The sequence below is a fragment of the Eptatretus burgeri genome, chromosome 1 (genome assembly GCF_056783735.1).
Source record: "Eptatretus burgeri isolate ZD-2024b chromosome 1, Ebu_testis_v1, whole genome shotgun sequence".
NCBI lineage: Eukaryota > Metazoa > Chordata > Myxini > Myxiniformes > Myxinidae > Eptatretus > Eptatretus burgeri.
In genome coordinates, this window is record NC_140961.1 from 72,994,457 (window position 1) to 73,018,705 (window position 24,249).

The following is a 24,249-nucleotide window of genomic DNA, read 5'->3' on the forward strand; positions in this document are numbered from 1 at the left end:
CACATAAACTACAATCTACCAATGAACAACATGCTCCCGATTCTAATAAGTTATTTGCAAAAGCAGCATGCTGAGATGCCAAAGAGCTTCCCGACGAATAATACATTCCAGACTTAAAATGAAACAGAAATACCAGTTTGCTCATGACCACGTGAGCAAACTTCAATGAAATGGTTTTTGTAACTTGGAATCGGCGTAGGAAATATTCGGTCATGGTTTTTGCTCCACAACATCTCATACTTGCTCCAAAAATGTAAACGTTGTATATAATAATATGAATTCTATTATTTGGCTGAAAAGAACTGTGACATTTAATATGAATTTTTCGAAGAACCTTTGAAAATCAATGCTGTTAAATGCAAAGCATGAAGAAAATAAAAAAACATTTGTAAAACAAAGTTCTTTAAAACCATCTTGGCACATTTTCTACAGGGAATAATAATGTTCAGCAGGCCAACGATGAGAATGTATAAAAGGGAAAATGCAGCCATTGAGGCAAAAGCATAAAAAACTTGCACAAATATACACTTCACCATCTCAATATTACAACAGCGTTGTTATCCTAATTTTATTAAGATTTCTCTATCCATTTTCAGGTACTTGTTACAAAATCTGCATCGTTGGAGACAGTGGCACAATGAGGAAGATGTCCATAGTGAGTCAAGCTTCAAGGCCAAAGCCGAAATTCTGAGCGTTTAACTGGGGATATGTTTGAGTCCAATACGAGTTATCAAAGCGGGGATATGACCGATCTTTTTTAAATGCATGCCCCAAAGTAGATGGCACTGGTTGTTCTCTCAATATCACGAGGATTGATATTGAGCGACATTGACATTGAGCGGAGCTCAATGCCCAAGCCCCGAGGGGAGTTTGGTAGAGTGTGGTGTTCCCTGTCCATTGGGGTGCCGTCTGAGCAAGCATCTTGGGCCAGTGGGGTTGCCGGATCCAGGAAGGGTTTGAGACCTCTGGGGACCAAGGTGGTTCCACCCAGGTGCCTGTTATCATGCACCGTTACGAGCACTAGGGGGAGGTGTCGCGGCACCACTGAGGACCAGTAAGGGCCTGAGGAAGTGACCGCCCAGGTATGTGGCCTAGCAGTCTCTCCCTGAGGCTCTGGGACAGCCAGCATGTAGAGACCTGCTATGCTGGGCTGGGCTATGGACACGAGTCGAACCGTATGGATTAGGTATGAGTACATACAGCCCACCAGACAACCATCAGAGCATCTGTGGAAAGTTATGGAGTGATTTGGAAAGACCGGGAGAGGCCAACATAACCTTTTACAGATGGTCCGGTGTGATTAATGGGTTCTCAGTTTGGGAAGAGAGTCCTGGGTTTAATTTGGCATGGGATACAATGAGAAGATTGGCTGCAAGCAGGCACTGCTGGTATTAAACGGGCTCCCCAGTGGTAATTGGATTTGTTGTACTAAATTTACCTTTCTCCATTGTGACAACTTACCATGCTTTGCTCTTGGGGATAAGCAGGTGAGTTGAGGAATTGGTATGGATGACTGGCAAGAGTGGCCATGAGCTGAGCACATGGACCCGGTGTAAAGGGTTAAAATGTGATGTGGTTTTGTGTGAATAAAGGAATGTGTTTGGTTTAGTTATTGTTGATTAGCATGTATGCAGGCCATGGCAGGAAGGAACACCACAAGTAACATGTACACAAAAATCATCATTATTTAAGAAAGGATCCAGAGAAGAATTGGGCAACTATAGACCTGTTAGTTTGACTTAAGTTGTGGGAAAGGTGCTGGAGACATTAATTAAGGACCAGATGAGGAACCATTTAAATAAATACAAACTAATTAAGGGAAGTCAGCATGGGTTTACCAAAGGTACTTCCTGTCTAACAAATCTTTTTGAGTTCTAGGAAGCAGTTTCTGATTGGGTGGATGAGGGAAAGGCAGTGGACAAAGTATATCGAGACTTTAAGAAGGCATTTGATAAGGTACCACATCGGAGGTTGTTCGCCAAAGTGAGGGCTTGTGGAGTGGCTGGTCAGGTAGCTAATTTGATTGCAAACTGGCTTTGTGGTAAGAAGCAAAGAGTGGCTGTGAGTGGGAGGATGTCTTGCTGGGAGGATGCAAGTAGTGGGGTACCTCAGGGATCAGCACTCAGACCATTACTATTCATGATTTACATCAACGATTTGGATAATGAGGTAAAAAGTAAGCTTTCCAAATTTGCAGATGACACAAAGCTTGGAGGTAAGGTGGATAGTGGAGTGGGTGGTGATAAGATTCAGGAAAGTATTGATACTTGCATAGATTGAGGAAAACATTGGCAGATGTAATTTAACCTGAGCAAGTGTAAGGTGTCGGGGATGGGAAAGAACAATGAAAATAGAGATTACAGGATGCAAGGGAGTCATTCCATCTGAAATCACCAAATTTAAGAAAATGTTCCCAGTTGACCCCCTCAGATTTACTTTAAACTTTCATAAAATAGTTCCCAGGTATCAATATGAAGCTGCGTAAAATTTTAGGTCCATAGATGCGGTCAACTCTGAGATATTGAGGGTTGAAAATGTGGTTGTGGCCCTATTTTTATGGTCGTTGCAAGCATCACAAAATGAACGGCTACTTTTAAACTCCCACAACTTTTTAAATATTAATGCTAGAGCCTTGAAATTTTCAGAGATTATCCTTCTATAACTGCTCTGTAAGAAACAAACATAAAACTGAGTATACCTCTCTTAAATTTTATGACCTGATCAGTCGAAATCCAGAAAAAAATGTTGGTTTTGTATGAAGACCCAACTTTGAGACCCCATATATTTTTATTGACCCATCCCAGAAGCTTGAAATTTTTTCATGTAATAACTGTATGGTAGTAGTATTCAAATACATGTTTACTTTTCTTAATCAGTCATATATAATACAGTCATGATCCCTCAAAAATTGAAAATTTTCATTTTTCCCCAAAATTCAGGTGAGGATTGCAAATATATGACAAGGTATACCAGTTCAAATTGTTCACCATTGGAAAGAGCATATTCAAGTTTACAAAAGTGTCAAATATCAAAGTGGTATCTTTTTTTTAAATATTGGTTCACGAAAAAATATTTTCACGAAAAAAATAAGTGACCACTATATTCGTTATTGTTGTGTCTGTCTGTCTGTCCCGAGAATAGCTCCGTGGGTTTTGATCCGATCCTGATAAAATTTTGGTGGGAGGTTTATATCATGATCTGGTTGTGTTTTCCTGAGAATGGGCATGGTGCGCCCATTATGGGCGGAGCCACGCCCCAAAAACTTGTGTTTTTAGGGGGTAGCCGATTTCAATTTGCATCTTCTCCGAGGGGGTTTGTCGAATCTGACAGGGGTTTCGGTATTTGGTTTGCCCAATGGCACCTGCATCGCCCCACGGAGCTCGATTTTTCATTTTCGTCCCAAGGTCAAGGTCACAAGGTCACGAACTTAGAAAATTGCGATTTGACATAAAAAAAACCATCTTCTCCGAGGGGATTGTCGAATCTGGCAGGGGTTTCGGTATTTGGTTAGCCCAATGGCACCTGCATAGCCCCACGGAGTTCGATTTTCCATTTTCATCCCAAACTCAAGGTCACAAGGTCACTAACTTCGAAAATTTCGAATTTTGACATAAAATCAAATGACCACCCAAACTTTGAGAGCTGGGATGACAATATTTTTATGCATAATCTTGAGATCAGTCCCCACCTAACGTCTTGAAACCATTTTGCTGTATCTCGAACACCTTGCCCGTGGCGCCCCCTTCAAGTTTGTTTTTACGCTGATTTCAGCAAAGTATGGATAATCCGAGGAGTGTGAAATGCCAGATAGCCTATATGACGTTATATTGTTCCTGGAATGCTCCAGAGGAAGTTTTGCACCAAAGGTCATAATTCTTGACCTTTGACCTTTAAAGTTCACAAAGGTCAAATTTTCAAAGTTGTGGGAATCGAACCGGGTTTTCGACCTTCTTCGACGAACTAACTCCAATAAGCTATAGCACATATCCTGTTTCCTTATTTTAATGTCCACAACATTGTTTTGTGACCTTTAAAGGTTATGCAAAGGTAAAATTTTTTAAGTTGTTGAACGAAACCGGGTTTTCGACATTTTGCAGCTAATAACCTGTCACTCGTACCACATCATGTTGATCATTTTTATAACTTGGTCAAACATTATCACATTGTCTCATCCTTGACTTCTGAAACAATCTACATCGTCAAATACCGCTCGTGAACCATCATCGTCTTCAGACTTGTATTTTCTAAAACTGTTAACACAGTCGTGAATACATGAAGTGTGTGCATGGTGTGGGCACCATGGTAATTATGAATGATTAGTTCTATGATTCAAATTAATAATACAAAAATATATCACATACTGCAATAACAATGTAATAAAAATTTCACGTAAATGATTTGAATAGGTCCATGATCTGCTTTTCCAAGTCACGTGCGAGCTTGTACTGCCTCACAGTTGACGTTAGGGGAGCATCAATAACTTTCATCACATGGACCAAAGGAACCCAACAAATGTCTTCCCTTGAATGTAACTATATACACTGCTGACATCAGCAGATCAGCCACTGTTCCTGAGTTCTATTTTTAGCCCCAGCCAGATGAGTTAAGCTCTTGCTATTTACAAATGAGAAACAAAGAATTACAAATTCTAATTTCAAAGTATTGTGTTCATGGTATCCTAATAGCAGATGATATGTATGTACATTGTATATACATGTACTACACATATGTACTACATGTAAAAGGACTGTTCATTAAATAGCACAAACAACGTGCACAGCACTGGCAAAACATCATTTATTCAAATATTTTAAAAATATTGATAGAAACATGATACCACTTTGATATTTGACACTTTTGTAAACTTGAATATGCTCTTTCCAATGGTGAACAATTTGAAGTGGTATACCTTGTCATATGTTTGCAATCCTCACCTGAATTTCAGGGAAAAATGAAAATTTTCAATTTTTGAGGGATCATGACTGTATTATATATATGACTGATTAAGAAAAGTAAACATGTATTTGAATACTACTACCATACAGTTATTACCTGAAAAAATTTCAAGCTTCTGGGATGGGTCAATAAAAATATATAGGGTCTCAAAGTTGGGTCTTCATACAAAACCAACATTTTTTTTCTGGAATTCAACTGATCAGGTCATAAAAATTAATAGAGATATACTCCGTTTTATGTTTGTTTCTTACAGAGCAGTTAAAGAAGAATAATCTCTGAAAATTTCAAGGCTCCAGCATTAATATTTAAAAAGTTGTGGGAGTTTAAAAGTAGCCGTTCATTTTGTGATGCTCGCAACGACCATAAAAATAGGGTCACAACCACATTTTCAACCCTCAATATCTCGGAGTTGACCGCATCTATGGACCTAAAATTTTATGCAGCTTCATTTTGATACCTGGGAACTATTTTATGAAAGTTTAAAGTAAATCTGAGGGGGTCAACTGGGAGGCTTCCGGTGATACGAGGTGGAATGACTCAAGGGGTAATTTTGGAGCGTGTCACACAGGAAAAGGATCTGGGGGTGGTAATAGATATGGGAGGTAAGCAGGCAGCACAGTGCCAGGCAGCTGAAGACGAAGCAAATAGGGTTTTAGGTATTATTCAGATGGGGGTCATTTATAAATCAAAAGAGGTGGTGTTAACATTGTACAGGAATTTAGTGAGGCCACATCTGGAATATTGTGCGCAGTTTTGGTCACCACAATTCAGGAAGGACATAGATGCCATAAGAGAGGGTTCAGCGCAGGGCTACTCAATTGATTCTGGACCTAACTCGACTCAGCTATGAGGAGCGGCTGAAGGAGACAGGGCTTTATACACTTAAAAAAAGAGGTTGTTACGAGGATATATGATAGAGATGTGTAAGATAATGAAGGGTATAGATAAAATAAGTGCAGATGAATTATTCAACAGAGTCGACAGTGATAGGACCAGGGGCCATAGCCAAAGAGTAAAGAAGAGGAGAGTGAAGACGGTAGCAAGGCAGGGAGGGGTCTTTCACTCAGGGAGTAGTTAATGCATGGAATGGTCTCCCTGGAGTAGTGGCAGCAGAAACAGTCAATAAGTTTAAATTGGAATTAGATATGTACCTGTAAGTAATGGAGATAGAGGGGTATGGGGATGATGGCAGGCCTTTTAGGTAGCTTGAGCATTGATAAGTGATTGTGTGGATGTGTACGGAGTGTTGTTGGTGGGGGTCTCGCCAAGGGGTGTTGTGTGGTTGATGTGTGTTTTTTACCCAAGTCCATGCCCCCTCCCCTGGGAAAAATAAAAATAAAAATACAAAAAAAAAACATTTTGCATTTTCTTATTTTGATCTTGTGTTGATAAATTGGTATGGTGTTGATGTGGTGTTGATGTGGTGCAGGCATGATGGGCTGAATGGCCTCCACCTGGGTCTAATTTCCTTGTGTGTTTCCTTGTATACTGCATGTATAGGAAGAATTAATGGGAGCTGGGGAGGGATCATTGCATGTCAGGTTTGTGGGTGTGGAGGTGGTCCGTGTCTACAGTTGGATCAAGCTCTCGGAGGAGAGCAAGGAATGTGGAGCTCCGCCATGCCCTGCACCTGGTAGCCCGGCATGTGATTGAGTATGGGAAACCCAGCAGGAGGAGAGTCGGTGAGGTCGGCCACTTGGTGGAGGACCCCGGCAACCATGGAAGGCCGCAGAAGGCCAATGGGTGACCCCCTCCACCGGGTTGGGCAACAGAGGGAGCTGTTGTGGTGCTGGGGAGTGAGGATTGGGAGTCCAGGTTTCCCTCAAGGTGGGACTTGCTACACCCCCACCGTCACAGTATAAGACCTCCCTGCTGCAGTGTTGAGGCCACACCTGCAGATAATTGAGATGCCATGGCCTTGCAGGGAATGACTGGTTTTGGTAATGGTTGTTGCAGACAAGGGAACGTTTCACTCGGTCCTGTGTGATTTCATATGTGCTATGGAAGGCAGGTAGCCCATGAAATTGGTTAGGTAGTTTCAAAATTTGGTATTTGGCCTCAGCTGACAGCTGGAACAGGTAACATCCACTAGGGGACGTGTTCAATCAGATGGGGTTTGAATTGGTGAAATGAAATTGTGGTTAAGAAAGGCCTGCTTGTTTGCGTGCTTTTGCCATCTTCTCTCCCCACCCTAGGAACACACTATAGAAGAGTGGGGATCAAAATTGAACTTTTTTTGTACACAATTGTGATTGCTGCACATTTTATTGAAACAAAGAGGATTATATAAAAGGAAAGTAGGTAAGGCGAGCTACAGTTTGCCTCCCATAGCCCTCTCTAATTTATTTGGTAAGTTCATTAGGTGTGTGACAGCAAGAGTTAAGGCAGGAACCTTGGGTTCCCGATGGAGAACCTTGCCAGGAGTCTAAGGTTCTGGGTAGCGGGTTGTGTTACGTGGAAGAAGGGGGTTGGGGGGAGGGATCCATAGCTAGACTGTGGTAAGTGTAGTATGGTCCGTGTGTTTCGAGTGGGTGAGATTGCCATGTAACAGGGACCTGTCAGAGTAAGTCGTCTGTTACACGTGATGCTGAGAAGGCAGCATATGTAATTTATAGAAAAGGATCGTCAGAGTAATAGTGTATGTGTAAACACCTCTTATTTGTGGGCATGGGCAGGTGAGGACTTCCCATGAAAGGCACGCATGTCACCTGTGTGTGACCAGGATCTCTCTGGCCGGTGTGGAAGCCATGTTTGTGCAGTGGTCTGTGGAGCCCAGAAGAAGAAATGTAGATTTATTATTTATTGAGGTTGCCCCAAGGGCAGGACAGTCCGGTCCGGAGGACGACGCAGCTACCGAGAAAACAAAGAGGTTGAAAAGTGATCACGGGGGAGTTTTGTGAGGAGACATTCATCGTGGTTTTCTCTGAGTAAGTTTGGAATTGACCCAAGCTAGGATCAACCTGTTTTGGGGGAGGGAAAGGAGTCACCTCGCTTAGAGGAGGAAGAAGGGCCTCAGAGATAAAGACACTAATTAGGATGAGGCATGTGGTACATAATTAACATAGCGCTCAACCAATTCGGTGTCCCAATCTGTATGGTAACGTGGCATTTGGATGCATGATCCAGTCAGGGTTTCATAATCGGCAAACCGTTGCGGTTGAATCGAGGAAAATCGCTGGTTTCGAACCAGGCAACTGTAATGGACTAGATAACAATATATATATATATATATATATATATATATATATATATATATATATATATATATATATATATATATATATGTATATATATATATATATATATATATATCTCAAAGTCCTCAACCTCCCCCTCCACGTCCTAAGCCTTCAACCCCTCCTCCCCCACAACTCCTCCACCCCCTCACACAAAGTCTGCACCCTACCCTTCACCCCTCATAACTCTGTGCCATCTTTGCTCTCCCAACTGAAACTCTGTCCTCCCCTACCCACTTGACATTCCGACATCAATCCTTCCATATTTCTTCATTATCTCATCGAAAGAACAGAATATTTAACTCTTTCCTCCTCACCTATCATGCTATCACAACTTAAACAGAAACCAAGATCAAAATAGCCACAGCATGGTTCCTACATGTCATGGCCCATCACCACCACCTACATAACTCAGTCCAGCGAGATGTGCAGAAACCCCGTGAAATTGCAGCTATCAAATGATCACGAGCAAATTACCCTAAACCAATTATGATCTTCTTCTTGATGCATATATACACATCATTAAAAGTAAATAATGACTGATTGTTTTTTTTCTTCTACAATCTCGAGAGATTTCTGGGAACTCCAGAGAACTAAATACCTTTATAATGACAGGGATTTTATGGTCCCTGGCCGAGTTGTTCAAGAGAAAATTGTCAGAAATAGTAGCAAGACCCACAAAACCTCCGCGGTAAAATTCCTTCCTCGAGAGAATGCCACAGTGATTTGGGCCGTGTATAAGGCAACAGACTGCTGCCTGATTCGCTTTGAAAACAAAAAAAAAAAACCTTGATTTGAAGCAAAAACATTCCCACTACCTATGTGCATATATAACACATCGTGGTAACATAGCTCGGATAGATTTCAATAGCTCTGGCCCATAAAGGCTGACACTAGAGGCCTGAAGTCTGAGGCCTGTACTTACTGTGGCCCTCACAAAGCCTATCGGATGAAACCTTTCAATATTTAATCATCCCTTTAACAGTCGCTTTGGTCATTTTACACTGAATCGGAAACATTATAGGGAGGTCATGACGATTTTGAATTTGACAGCTCCAAAGATGTCTTCCGCTTCGCATAATCACTAAAATGGCGGTCATATGATTTTTCAGGTCACAATTATGGATGGAGTCAGGCCGATGGAGTCAGGCCGATTTACCGATGATACAGTAAACCCTTAAATATCACGGTGGTTACCTTCCTGGAAAACATGATGATATTTAAACCAGCAATAGTTAAACCAATTTCCTATGGGAATAAAGGGGTTAAGTTCTGTAAACCAGTGAATAAATAAAATTTTAAATATCACTATTGTGTATAGTTTTACACTTCTGCCATTCCATTATTAACGGTGTACATAAAAGCCTCGTGGTGCGAGGAAACCATTACAGCTCAGCTCAAAAATCGCGATCGGTCAAAATTAAACCCTGTGATAACTAAATTAATAAGTAGATTGCTGCAATTGGTCAAAACCCCCCACAATATTTAAGGGTTTACTGGTAATATAGCACATATATATCTATATGTTACTAAAACTCTCATCTTGTGTATACGTATGTATGTATGTGTGTATGTATGCATGTTTCCGAAATACAGCCAAAACGGTACACGATAGCGTAAAAATGTTAGTGCCACCTTACTCATCATTCGCCTGTGGTGTGCAGTATCAAGTTTCGTTAAAATCGGGCAACGAAAAAATTATTTAAAAAATCAATTCCGATTCAGTCAAGTACTCTTCGGGAGTATTTGATCAATGCAAACAACCTCAGCGGTATAGTTCGCTGGAGCTGTCCTTCTTTTTCTTGAAATGATTTATTTTAAAATCTCAAACATTTTGTATAGACAAAGAACGATTCATTTTTAAGCATAAAATAAACATCGCCATTTTGATCTCATACTTCCGTGTTCATTAATAAATAAAATTGTGTTTCGAAGATTATGCACAATAATTTATTCGACTTTCTTTTCTCCATTTTTTTTTCACATTGACGCGCAATATCAAGTTTCATTTAAATCGGCAACAAAAAAAATTATTAAAAAATCAATTCCCGATTCAGTCAAGTACTCTTCGGGAGAATTTGATCAATGCAAACAACCTCAGTGTATAGTTTGCTGGAGCTATCTTTTTTTTTTTTTTTTTTTCATCAACTGCTGTCACAACGGGAACCCAACAGGTTCACGGGTCATCTAGTATATATATATATATATATATATATATATATATATATATATATATATATATATATATATATATGTATATGTATATGTATATGTATATGTATATGTATATGTATATGTATATATATATATATATATATATATATATATACATATATACATATATATATATATATATATATATATATATATATATATATATATATATATATATATATATATATATATACATATACATACATACATATATATATATATATATATATATATATATATATATATATATATATATATATATATATATATATTACGGTTGTGGAAATTCACAGAACACCATTCAGGTTCCCCGAAGATCAGTTATGTCGATAAGTGTGTGTCCAGATCAGATTTCTCCACCGATGTCAAATGAGAATTATTCGTGAGCCGGGCTGTGAACCTTTGAGGTGGTGTTATTCTTTCCTATCGTTATTTTAAACATCTCCTCACCACCTTCTCCACAACCGCCAACATCTCCACAAACAACGGCATATCGACAAACAAAAAGTATTCACCGAAGGAAAACAACTCCATCACTCCCGGGTAAACAGAAGTGACAGTTAAAAGTATGCACCGCACAAGATCAACCAGAACTCTCCCGGAATTTTCCCCCGCGCGCCGAGAAGGGAGGGGCAAACGCCCCGGGGCGATAAAAGGGCAGCGTTGAAACGCCGAGAAGGCAGTTGAGGAGAGAGAAAGCAAAGACCTCAGGTTTAGGTTCGTTTTGGCAGTTGAGTCGAGAAGGGAGTTGCGCCGAGAAGGCAGTTGAGGAGGGAGTTGGCAGCTGTTGGTTGACGAGTGGGTGAGAGGGTCTCTCTCGCCTGGGTCTCCTTGGTCGTTTGAGGCGTTGTCGGAGTCGGGAGCTGGTGGAGTCCAGTCCAGTGCGGGCGGACACACCGAGGGTCGCCGAACCAGGGCCCAGTGAGTCACCACGAGGGTGGCAGGTAACCTGCACGGCCTCTCAGAGCCTTGCGGTCATCCCAGCTCCGAGGACCATTAAAGGCCTACGGGCCCAGTTCTCCCTGTTCTTTTCTGGGGTTTTTGCATGGAAGTCTGGGGCGCCTTGTCCTATAAGTAGAACTGTTAAGTGCCTGAACATTAGTAAATGCACAACGGCTGTAGGTCTTCTTGCTCGTGTCTTATCCCTTACCCCCATTGTTTGCATACGTGTATAAATAAATGTCATTGTTTGAATATACACCTGCTCGTTGCGTCCCTTCTTCCATTGAGCTGCCGTAATTGCGTTTGGAATAATAGCTGGTTTTTAATAGCCGATAAGATAATCAAGTCTGATGGGGCTTGGCGATAATAAACCGCTTGGCAATCGCAAACGACGCGAGCTGCTTAAAGCGGCTCGTGTCCGTACGGTTCCCGTCGAGGTGTAAATCCCCGGTATTTCTGTCTGCGCGAATAATTAGGTAAATTGACAATTCGGTGATCAACCCTGTCGTGCGTGGACAGAAGAGTTGGCTGATTTATGGTGTGGTTAAAAACACACCCGAAGCTGGATTTCGGCGTTGATCCGAAAGCTGCGACTGGATTGCCACGGTCGGTGGGCGTGCGGCTGCAATTAGCTAAAAGCGGTCGCCCGCACGCCGTTGTGGTGAGAATCCACAACAATATATACATATATAATCAGAGAAGCCCATCGAAATGACAGGTGAACATTCTGTATTTTCACACTATTCAGCCTTGAAAACTTAGGCTAAAACCGAAAGTACCTACCAAAACCTCAATTTATGTTGCTTTCCCCTTATTTGGGCAGTGTGTAGACAACAGACTGCTGAAACCCAGATTACATACATGAAGCAAAAACATGCCTAATGCTTATGATGAGCGACCTTCCTGTATTTTCACACTAATCAGCCTAAATTTGGGGGAAAAACCTGAAATTGCATACAAAAACCTTCATTTATTACACAAATTGCTCATCCTATGAACCTTCACAAACTGGCAGATGTATCATATTTTTTCAGTTTCAACTGCGAGTGGAGGAGCTGGGCCAGCTGTCCAACCAATGTGGTGAAGGCAGTCTGTCCACACATACATTGTCCATAAAACGAACTGGCGTAGACAGGGTCTTTTAAAAAGGATGCTACATTTAAAAACTGCTATATTTTCTGAAAAAATTGTACTTACATTGTTGAAAAGTATATTATAACAAAGTCCAATGTCAGGCGTTTTTTGTTTTTCCTCACAAACACACATTTTCAATATGTGCACCTTCCTTTTGTATCACCATCTGAAGACAAACTGCAAAATTTCATACAACCGTCAACAATGTTTTGACAGTTGCATTTTTCAATCATGTTTTGACATTTTTCAGTTTTGACGGCAGCAGCAATTGCATTTTTCAGTTCATCAATAGTGTGGGGGTTGTTTTCACAGCATCGATATTTCAGATATCCCCATAGAAAGTAGGCACATGGGTTGAGATCAGATTCGTAGGGAGGCCAGCTCCACCCATATCCAAAGCAACTGGGATACAGATTCAAAATGACCCGATCTCCAAAACGAGTATTCAAGTAATCCAACACTACATTAGCAGTGTATGGCTGAGCCCCATTGTGCTGGAAAAATGTCTGCAGATCAACTACAGAGTTAACCAGATAAGGCATAAATATATCCTGTCGAAGTTAAAGGTAAGAGTTGGAGTTAAATGTCCGATCGAAAAAAAAAAAGAAAAAAAACGGGGCTGACACTACCTGTAGATAAGAGTGTACACTACACAGTGCAGCGTAAAGGGGGTAGAGGTGTTTATTTTGTCTCATGAGGATTCCAGTAGACCACACTCGCATATTTTGTTTACACTCACGTCACCTGCACTTTCAAATTTCTTGACCAAGCTCGTAATCGCATATCTGTATCGTGTACATCTGCAGTTGAATTGATCACAAAAATCTTGCTGTGTCTGAATAACAATTTCCGTCTTCTCATAACACTCAAAGATAAAAACCACATTGTACTACAGCATGCCATAAACTCCAAACTCTGAAGTTCAGAGTATTGCCATTTCTTCTGCTCCACATCACATGGTTCAAATATTACAACCAACCAAAAATGGAGCGTCCATTTTTAAAGACCACAGGTGTGTGTGTGTGTGTGTGTGTGTGTGTGTGTGTGTGTGTGTGTGTGTGTGTGTGTGTGTGTGTGTATAAAATATATATATAAAAATAAAAAAAAAATATATATATATATATATATATATATATATATATATATATATATATATATATATATATATATATACACACATTGTATCCAATATCTAAAGCTCTTTCTAACCAGCCACCGAATGTCTCACTCAATGAATGAATGACTGATATTAATGTTCCGTGCCTTCCGGTAAACATAGAAAATTGAAATTTTGTGTGTCGATGGACATCGAAGCCGATACACCACAAAAAATTAAAAAAAATAACCACAGAACGATCAGAAAGCAACCGTAAATGAAAATAAATAAATAGAAAAAAAATGAAAAAGTTTATGCAGTTGAGTGGCCTGAGACAATGGGGAAGCATAATAATTTTGAGTGCCAACAGACATTGAATCAAAAAATCAAATCAAATCAAATCAAGACAATCAAAAAAATAATCACAGAACCGTCGGATGGCATCTGTAAATGAAAATATAAATAAACTCGGTCACTCGATATAAATAACAGCTCTTTGTCGGTTTCCATTTTTGTTTCACATACTGTCCCAGATGAGATACAAATAACTGAAACTTTGACTCATCTGTCCAAAGCACCTGTGAAGATTGTTCCATGGTTCAATTTGTGTGTTCTTGTGCATATTTTACCCTTTAAGTGTTGCTTCACTTTCGGTAAGGTCCTGTCACACCTTGACGATTTAGCCAGCGTATGCCGACGTATGAAAAATTTGTCTAAAACGCTGGCACACGTCGAATACGTATGGGTAAGTTTTGCATCCGCTAAGAGCACGCTGGCATACGTCGTAGTACGCTGGCTAAAACGTCGTAGTACGCCGAGCTGTTAGACAAATTTTCCATGCTTGAAATTTTTCGACGTATGCCAGCGTATGACTCACATGGTCCGCATAATGCTGGCCATAAGTTGTAGGCACGTTACGTGATCATTGACACACGTCGACATACGTTACTTGTAAGTTACTCATAAGTCGAAACACGTCAAGGTAATGGTTAGCGTCAGTGTTCCAGACTCCCGGTTTTTGTTTTTATTTTTCTTCGGTATGACGGTGTTCAGTGTGCAGTGCAGTTATGATTTAAATCGTTGAGTGGCAGCCCATTCATTATATTATATTATAACCGCACTAGAAATTGAAGTGTCAAAATCACCATCATACCGAAGGAAGGAAGAAAAAAAAAAATAAAAAAAATAAAACCAGGGAGTCTGGAACACTGACGCTAACCATTACCTTGACGTGTTTCGACTTATGAGCACCTTACAAGTAATGTGTGTCGATGTGTGTCACCGATCGCGTAACGTGAGTACAACACGTTACTCATAGGTTAGAAATAAGTTTCGGGTACGCTAAACATTACCTCGACGTGTTTCGACTTATGAGTAACTTACAAGTAACGTGTGTCAACGATCGCGTGACGTGCCTACAACTAATGGCCAGCGTTATGCGGAACGTGTGAGTCATACGCTGGCATAAGTCTTAAAATTTCAAGCATGGAAAATTTGAGGACAACCGAAAAGTACAACGTTTAAAGCCAGCGTACGACGACGTATGGCAGTGTTTTTCAGCATGCTCTCAATGTTATCAAAACTTACCCATAACGTATTCGACATGTACCAGCGTTTTAGACAAATTTTCCAAAAATCGGCATAAGCTGGCTAAAACGTCAAGGTGTGACTGGGCCTTTAGGCTTGCAATTTTGTTGCATGCAATAGGAAAGTACCTGTCCCTCTTGCTGCTTGATCAAGAGCCCACATTTGATAGTTACTCATAAAGACATGAACAAGACAACTTGCAGATAAAGTAAGGTTTAAAACGATTTTTACCAAGATCATACCAAACAGCAAAAATAAATAAAAATAAATAAACAGATTCAACAAATATGCATGCTTTGATTTACGAAACAATGGCAAATCCTTACCAGAGCTGGCAAAGGCTGCTCCATGTAAAATATCATGCAAGAAGAAAAGACATTTATTAAAACATAAAACCCCAGGAATTTCATGCTGATAGAGCATTAGAAAGTTTCAAACCACAAACTTATAATGCATAAGCATGCATGTTTACATTATAGCAAATGTTTATAGCAACTACAGCAATGTCATTCTTCAAAGAAGTGAAATCATACATACCAAAGGAACTGGCTGTTCCTTAAAATAAATCCATGGAAAGAAATGACAGGAAAGAAGGAGAGGGAGAAAGTTACTTAACATCAGTCAAAACATACAATGTACTTAACGATCTACAGAGACATTTTTACTCACATTAATTTCCATTTACATTCATTTGTTGTTTTTTTCCCACAAGATGAGGCTCATGGAAGAGCAAGGTTGAACCAAGATGAGCAACGATTTAGCATAACCAGCACAAGGGAACAAAAAAGCAGTGGAGAGAAAGAGAGAGAGAGGGTGGTGAGAGAGCAGGAGGTGAGAGAGAGGGAGACAGAGAGAGAGAGAGAGAGAGAGAGAGAGAGAGAGAGAGAGAGAGAGAGAGAGAGAGAGAGAGAGAGAGAGAGAGAGGGTGGTGAGAGAGCAGGAGAGAGAGAGAGAGGGAGACAGAGAGAGAGAGAGAGAGAGAGTGGTGAGAGAGAGAGAGAGAGAGAGGGTGGTGAGAGAGAGAGAGAGGGTGGTGAGAGAGAGAGAGAGGGTGGTGAGAGAGAGAGAGAGGGTGGTGAGAGAGAGAGAGAGGGTGGTGAGAGAGAGAGAGGGTGGTGAGAGAGAGAGAGAGAGAGAGAGAGAGAGAGAGAGAGAGAGAGAGAGAGAGAGAGAGAGAGAGAGAGAGAGAGAGAGAGAGAGAGAGAGAGAGAGAGAGAGAGAGAGAGAGAGTGGTGTGAGAGAGAGAGAGAGAGAGAGAGAGAGAGAGAGAGAGAGAGAGGGTGGTGAGAGAGAGAGAGAGGGTGGTGAGAGAGAGAGAGAGGGTGGTGAGAGAGAGAGAGAGAGAGAGAGAGAGAGAGAGAGAGAGAGAGAGAGAGAGAGAGAGAGAGAGAGAGAGAGATAGAGAGTGGTGGTGGTGAGAGAGAGAGGGTGGTGGTGGTGAGAGAGAGAGGGTGGTGGTGAGAGAGAGAGGGTGGTGGTGAGAGAGAGGGTGGTGGTGAGAGAGAGAGGGTGGTGATGAGAGAGAGAGAGGGTGGTGATGAGAGAGAGAGGGTGGTGATGAGAGAGAGAGGGTGGTGATGAGAGAGAGAGGGTGGTGATGAGAGAGAGAGGGTGGTGGTGAGAGAGAGAGGGTGGTGGTGAGAGAGAGAGGGTGGTGGTGAGAGAGAGAGGGTGGTGATGAGAGAGAGAGGGTGGTGATGAGAGAGAGAGGGTGGTGGTGAGAGAGAGAGGGTGGTGGTGAGAGAGAGAGGGTGGTGAGAGAGAGAGAGAGAGAGAGAGAGAGAGAGAGAGAGAGAGAGAGAGAGAGAGAGAGAGAGAGAGAGAGAGAGAGAGAGAGAGAGAGAGAGAGAGAGAGAGAGAGAGAGGGTGGTGAGAGAGAGAGAGGGTGGTGAGAGAGAGAGAGAGAGAGAGAGAGAGAGAGAGAGAGAGAGAGAGAGAGAGAGAGAGAGAGAGAGAGAGAGAGAGAGAGAGAGAGAGAGAGAGGTGGTGAGAGAGAGAGAGAGGGTGGTGGTGAGAGAGAGAGAGAGGGTGGTGGTGAGAGAGAGAGAGAGGGTGGTGGTGAGAGAGAGAGAGAGAGGGTGGTGGTGAGAGAGAGAGAGGGTGGTGGTGAGAGAGAGAGAGAGAGAGAGAGAGAGAGAGAGAGAGAGGGTGGTGGTGAGAGAGAGAGAGAGAGGGTGGTGGTGAGAGAGAGAGAGAGAGGGTGGTGGTGAGAGAGAGAGAGAGAGGGTGGTGAGAGAGAGAGAGAGAGAGAGGGTGGTGGTGAGAGAGAGAGAGAGAGGGTGGTGGTAGAGAGAGAGGGTGGTGAGAGAGAGAGAGAGAGAGAGAGAGAGAGAGAGAGAGAGAGAGAGAGAGAGAGAGAGAGAGAGAGAGAGAGAGAGAGAGAGAGAGTGGTGTGAGAGAGGGAGAGAGGGTGGTGAGAGAGAGAGAGAGAGAAAGGGTGGTGAGAGAGAGAGAGGGTGGTGAGAGAGAGATAGAGAGAGAGAGAGAGAGAGAGAGAGAGAGAGAGAGAGGTGGTGAGAGAGAGAGAGAGAGAGAGAGAGAGAGAGAGAGAGAGAGAGAGTGGTGGTGGTGAGAGAGAGAGGGTGGTGGTGAGAGAGAGAGAGGGTGGTGGTGAGAGAGAGAGGGTGGTGGTGAGAGAGAGAGGGTGGTGGTGAGAGAGAGAGGGTGGTGGTGAGAGAGAGGGTGGTGATGAGAGAGAGAGGGTGGTGGTGAGAGAGAGAGGGTGGTGATGAGAGAGAGAGGGTGGTGATGAGAGAGAGAGGGTGGTGATGAGAGAGAGAGGGTGGTGATGAGAGAGAGAGGGTGGTGATGAGAGAGAGAGCGTGGTGATGAGAGAGAGAGGGTGGTGGTGAGAGAGAGAGGGTGGTGGTGAGAGAGAGAGGTGGTGGTGAGAGAGAGAGAGAGAGAGAGAGAGAGAGAGAGGTGAGAGAGAGAGAGAGAGAGAGAGGGTGGTGAGAGAGAGAGAGAGAGAGAGAGAGAGAGAGAGAGAGAGAGAGAGAGAGAGAGAGAGAGAGAGAGAGTGGTGAGAGAGAGAGAGAGAGAGAGAGAGAGAGAGAGAGAGAGAGAGAGAGAGAGAGAGAGAGAGAGAGAGAGAGGTGGTGAGAGAGAGAGAGAGAGAGAGAGAGAGAGAGGTGGTGAGAGAGAGAGAGGGTGGTGGTGAGAGAGAGAGAGAGGGTGGTGGTGAGAGAGAGAGAGGGTGGTGGTGAGAGAGAGAGAGAGGGTGGTGGTGAGAGAGAGAGAGAGAGGGTGGTGGTGAGAGAGAGAGAGAGGGTGGTGGTGAGAGAGAGAGAGAGAGAGAGGGTGGTGGTGAGAGAGAGAGAGAGAGGGTGGTGGTGAGAGAGAGAGAGAGAGGGTGGTGGTGAGAGAGAGAGAGAGAGAGGGTGGTGGTGAGAGAGAGAGAGAGAGGGTGGTGGTGAGAGAGAGAGAGAGAGGGTGGTGGTGGTAGAGAGAGAGGGTGGTGGTAGAGAGAGAGGGTGGTGAGAGAGGGAGAGGGTGGTGAGAGAGACAGAGAGAGGGTGAGAGGGTGAGAGGGTGAGAGGGTGAGAGGGTGAGAGGGTGAGAGGGTGAGAGGGTGAGAGGGTGAGAGGGTGAGAGGGTGAGAGGGTGAGAGGGTGAGAGAGAGAGAGAGAGAGAGAGAGAGAGAGAGAGAGAGAGAGAGAGAGAGAGAGAGAGAGAGAGAGAGAGAGAGAGAGAGAGAGAGAGAGAGAGAGAGAGAGAGAGAGAGAGCAAGAGAGGGTGACACAGAGAGGGAGAGGAAGAGAGGAAATACTGAAACTGGCAAATAGGAGGTTTGGTTTTTTAAGGGTTGAGGGGGGTAATACATAGAGTTTTTTTTTTAATGGGAGATGACGTGAGGTGGTGGTGCATTTCCTACTTGAAGCCCTGAAGTGAAGAGTGGGAAAGAATAGCCTCTGGAAGTCAGTTCCATAAACGGAGAAGCAAGGAACAAAGGAGTTGAGGTGTGCAGTCAGGCTGGATTTTGGAAGTTTAACCAACAAAAGGTTACTGGAAGAAAGTAAGCCTGGTGTTGGCTTCATAGTTATGGTGGCTGGCTTGGGATCTTAGGGTCCTGACTTTGAGCCCCCGTTGGCCACTGAATCAACACCAGGTGAGGTTGACTCATTTTGCCAACCTCAGAAGGATGACAGGCTGAGTACCAGTGTACTGGAAGAGGGGTGCAGCATCAGCAGCACCCCAACAAAATGATAGCTACCCGGCAGCCAAGCTGCCATAAGCAAGAAGAAAACTGGAAGAATGTGTGCATCCTGGAGTTAGTGGGTAGGGTGGGAGGACAGAGAGCTGAGGGAGCAATATCAAAGAAGAGGCAGTTTAAAAAAATAATAATCATAATAATAATAATAAAGAGAGAGATCACCGACCTGTCTGAGATGTGAAAGCAATGGACCTTGTGCTTTGGCCTCATCATGGGATATTCAAATAATGTTGAGGGCTTCAGATTCCACAGAATCCAGGAGAGACTGATGTATTGCTGGTGATCCACCCCATAGGGGAGAGTGTTACTCCATTGAGCTACATAAAAAGGCCTTTTAGAGTGTGAGTAGCTCTCATTTTCAAAATAAAGACTGATCAATGGGGGATGCCAAGTCTGCAGCTGGTGTTGGAGGTCAGCTTTGCTATCTGGTTGGCTTGGGAGAGGTCATGACCGATGTTGAGGCCGAGAAATTCAAGGAACTGAACCTCTTCCAGTGATTGACCATGGAAATAGTTAGGTGGGTTAGTGTGATGATCTTTCTCGAGTTAAAGTTTGAGAGAGATTTTCCACGATTGAAGGACATGCTATATAATTTGTCAAACTGGCATGTAATCAAATCCAGATCAGCAGAGTGTTGCAGCTGCTGTCTGCTGAGCAGAGGGATGGGGTACAATACGACACAATGTGGTGTCATCTGCAGAAAGGAAGAGAGGGTTTTCCAGAACATTGGAGACATCGTTTACAAAGATAAGAAACAAGAATAGGCCACAATACTGCCTTGGGGGAATTCCAGCCTCCAATGGGAGAGGGTTCTATTTTATCAGCAACACGTTGACTGTGTGAGTGAAGGGAGTCAGAAATCCATGAGTAAAGGAATTTGTATGCCACAGGAAGACAGCTTGGAATGCAAAGCAGGATGACAGACAGTGTTGAATGTCTGAGATATAGTATGTCCAAGTAGATGGTCCTGACCTTGTGATTAGATTTCAGGCATCCAACCATTGCTGAGAGAGGAACAGGCTGTTACTGATGTCCTTTCTCCTATTTTCAAACAATCATTGAGTGGCTGGGTGATTGGATGGGTAAAGCCTTGTTGCATTGCTACTTCAATTTATATGGCTGTTCAGAGTGTGTCGTTTCATTTGTATCAGTTTTGTACGACAGAGTGTCGATCTATCCAGGCTTGCTTTACAGACACTGGAATGTTTACAACTTTTTGTGAGTGCACCAATGCTCTGGATTTCAATAATATGGGCCAAAGTACCTAACAATCTGGCCATCATCACAAAGAGCTTTATGAGAATTTCTTTGCTTAAGCTCCATCACGTTGATGCAAGCAATGGCATAATCGTGCTCCCAATCAAGCACGGAATCAGGCGGGTCAGGCTGCACATTTTCATCAGTCAATTTTGACATTTCTTGAGCATAATGGAAAGGTTGGGGTATGGGGTTAGATCGAAGGGGGGGGGGGAAGAGTCAAAATTCCAAATATGTATGTTATATTAAAATTTATGGTTCTTTCCTCACACTACACACATGAATTTGAGATAAGCGAGGTTACAAATTTTTGAAACGAGGGCATGAGATTATTATTATTATTATGATCTTCTTGTTTGTCATTACTACACCATGCAAGCAATGCAAAAAGTGTGGTTAAGCAATTGGTTAATGTCCATCCATCGATCCATCCTATCAGTTTATGATCGTCGAACAGCTTATTTAAATCAAATATAATATTTTGAACACGAGTCGGAAGACAAGTTTGCCGTTTTACTGCATGTTGGCTTTGAACTTGGCCCGATTGCGCATGCGTAGAGGAGTGAGATAATATTTTTACTGTCTGCCTGCGTGGCAGTTAAACAAAATTGAAAATCATTCCAAACGGGAAGCTTACTGTTTTTAAGGATGCCATAAAGGACACAAACAACAGGCACAAAGAACTAATGTAACGTGGCATAATAGACACTGGTTAAAATGGTGGTAAAACCCAGAATTTATTTACTTATATGACTTTAAACCTCTAATAATACATACAGGGTGTCCTCTTTATATGCTCATTCGACCAATGCTTTTTCACATTAACACTATTTATTAACTTACACTAATTTTGGGTGAATGGGTCGTCATTTTCGTGTTAATGCTTTTTCATGAAGTCGAAAAAAAAATTTTTATTATAAATTTCTCCCCAGAATTCCCAGAAAGAAACTGCACCATAACCTCTCTGATCACGTTTTTGTGACCCTCGGAATGTCAGAGAAGCGCAAGACACCATTAACATGAGCAAGTGATGCTCGTGTATCGAATAAATGCAAGACCTTTACATTGGAAATTAAATTAGACGTTATAAAAAATGGTCTGAGAAGGGAAACTCCTTCCCAAATCGGACGTTCACTATCCTTTTACTTAACCCGTGGACTATCGGGAAGATACTTGAGCACAAGGCTCAAGAAAGAAAAGGAGTAGTGTCACTGAGATGGAAAAACTTTTGATTTTGTAGCTCGAGGACCAGACAACAGAATCAGTGTGTGTGTGTGTGTGTGTGTGTGTGTGTGTGTGTGTGTGTGTGTGTGTGTGTGTGTGTGTGTGTGTGTGTGTGTGTGTGTGTGTGTGTGTGTGTGTGTGTGTGTGTGTGTGTGTTGATACTTATGTTGCACACTGTTATGGGGATGAAGGTGCAATGACTGTTTTGTGGGCTATGTTGTCATGTCTTGTCTCGGTTTTGTTTTTCGAGGGCATTTCTTCCATGATCCTGATCCAGAATCCTTCGCTCCAGTACAGGATTTTGTTCCCTTCCACCACCCCACCCTCTCTCTTTCACTTGCCCTCTGGATGGTGTCTCACTGCTCATGCCGATGTTGAATTAAATTTGTATGGTTTTATGTTTTTTTTTGGCAGATCCATTTCTGTGTTCAGTTCCTCCAAAAATTTACCGGTTCCAGGCACATGCGGTCTGCTATCGAGTGATTGACTTTCATTGAGGTGTATTTTGCCAATTCATAACGAGTGGAATTGCTATAAAGAGCTGCAGAGAAGGAGGAGGAGGAGGAGGAGGAGGAGGAGGAGGAGGAGGAGGGGAGAAGAAGGAAGGGAGAAGGAGGAGGGAAGAAGATGAAGATTGATACTGGGTATGATACTGATTGAAGTTTTGATGCTGCATTCGATGGTGATCAATAAGGCCTTCATCTCTCAAACTGCGACTCAAGATTGTCTTATTGCAGTGTATTTTTGTATACATAGTCGAGGCTCGTGAAAGAGCTAGTTCAGGTACACTGAACAGACCATTACACAACAAGAGAAAAAGAGAAGTTGAGAGAGAAGGGGGAGGGGGGAAGAGACACCAACGGCAGAGTTGAAGGCCAAGATAGAGGAAGACATAGCCAAACAATGGGTGTGGGGAGGAATGAGGGGCAGGAGATATTGCATGGGAGCTCAAAGGTAAGTATACTATGTCTGTGCTATAATGCCGATTGGTTTCGTGTAATAGTATTCCAATGACCATGCTTGGATTTACCACCTTTATTGCAAGCCTAAACCTACCATTATATTTTAAAAGTTTGAGTAAACATTTGTGACCTGCTTTTATTGACTTTGTCTCTGACCTCAGAACTTTTATTTATCGTTTTGCATCACTGAGAAATCATGGTGTATAAAAAAAATCACTCTTGATGACACTTTCATCAAAAAGCCAAATTCCTTTGTTCTCAGTGAAACTTATTTAACAAAAAAATATATTAGAGTATTTCCTAAATGCCCCGATAAGCTTTTTAAAAAAAATTTTTTAAAGGTTTAACCAGTGACATCACCACCTCTGAAAATACACATTTAAGCCCTAAAACAGCTCGAGTCGTAACAAGATTCGATGCCTTCATTTACTCGTGAATTTACCAATGTGTAAATTCTAAGTGGAACAAAATACTGCAGGATGTAAAAGAAGAGCAATAATTCTAACTCTGTCTTCATTTTAGAAGCAATGTCAACATTTAACTGTTTCTTAAAGAACAAGCACAGATCATGGGCAGGAAGGAAAATGCAACCTCACCTGGAACAGTTTCAAACCTAAACACCCAAGGGCACAGAGCTCAAAATCGGCACCTTCTGGTAAGGCAATAGGGCAAAACGTTTCACTACCTCTTCACAGCAGAGCTTTAAATAATGCCAAGATCAATAATGTCATTGCCAATTTCAAAGATGAAAGTGCAATATTGGGTGAGTAAAAGAAAGAAAGAAAGAAAGAAAAAGGAAAAAAAAGGGAAGGAGCAAGCACTATTTCAACATACCAAAGTAAGTTAAAAAAAAACCTGTCATTTAGAAAAAAGTCTTTAAAAATGCTTTAACTATGAGAACTTAAAAAAAAAAAGTCTGGCTTTTCTAAAGGCAACACTTCGCCCCATTGGGAGCGATTCTGAAAATTCTCTCAGCAGGAAGTTTCCTCGGTCAGTAAGGGGTGAAGGAAAAGGAAAGGTACAAATTCTCCATTGAACCTTGTTTCACAGAGACTTAAAAACCTCAACTTCCTCATGAGGGGGTGGGAGGAAGGACTCTGAGGATAGCGAGAACATCAATTTTGTCAAAAGCATCTGGAAAATCCTTCACACTTGCATTTAATGACATGGTTGGACAAAATGGCATTATGATGTACCATGACGAACTGCACATGGAAGGTTTTTAAGAATTTAACTTCCCCCATCCCCGTCATTCTGTTTCAACCGATCTCTAACTTACAGCCACATCCTGCCTTTATTTTTGCGCATATAATGCTTGATGTACCAAACATCAGCACCGGGTTTATCAAGCATCCCGATCCTGATCAAAAATAAATCTTGCCCACATGCGATAGTCCAGCCGGCCATAAGCTAAGCCAAACCTGTGGC

The 24,249-nt window shown here is 42.3% G+C and overlaps 1 protein-coding gene across 3 annotated transcripts in view; it reads right to left on the reverse strand.

Moving 5' to 3' along the window:
- The window catches only part of ZFYVE27 (zinc finger FYVE-type containing 27), a 141,288-nt gene that overhangs the window by 47,570 nt on the left and 69,469 nt on the right, over positions 1–24,249 (reverse strand). For 2 of the 3 annotated variants that reach the window (XM_085888072.1, XM_085888087.1), the window contains exons 8-9: positions 15,703–15,720; positions 15,492–15,506 (exon numbers count right to left, since the gene is read on the reverse strand). The exons of the other annotated variant lie outside the window; for it this stretch is intronic. In XM_085888072.1, coding sequence (XP_085744198.1) covers positions 15,492–15,506; positions 15,703–15,720 — 33 coding nt within the window. The remainder of the gene's footprint in view (positions 1–15,491; positions 15,507–15,702; positions 15,721–24,249) is intronic. 3 annotated transcript variants of the gene reach the window in all.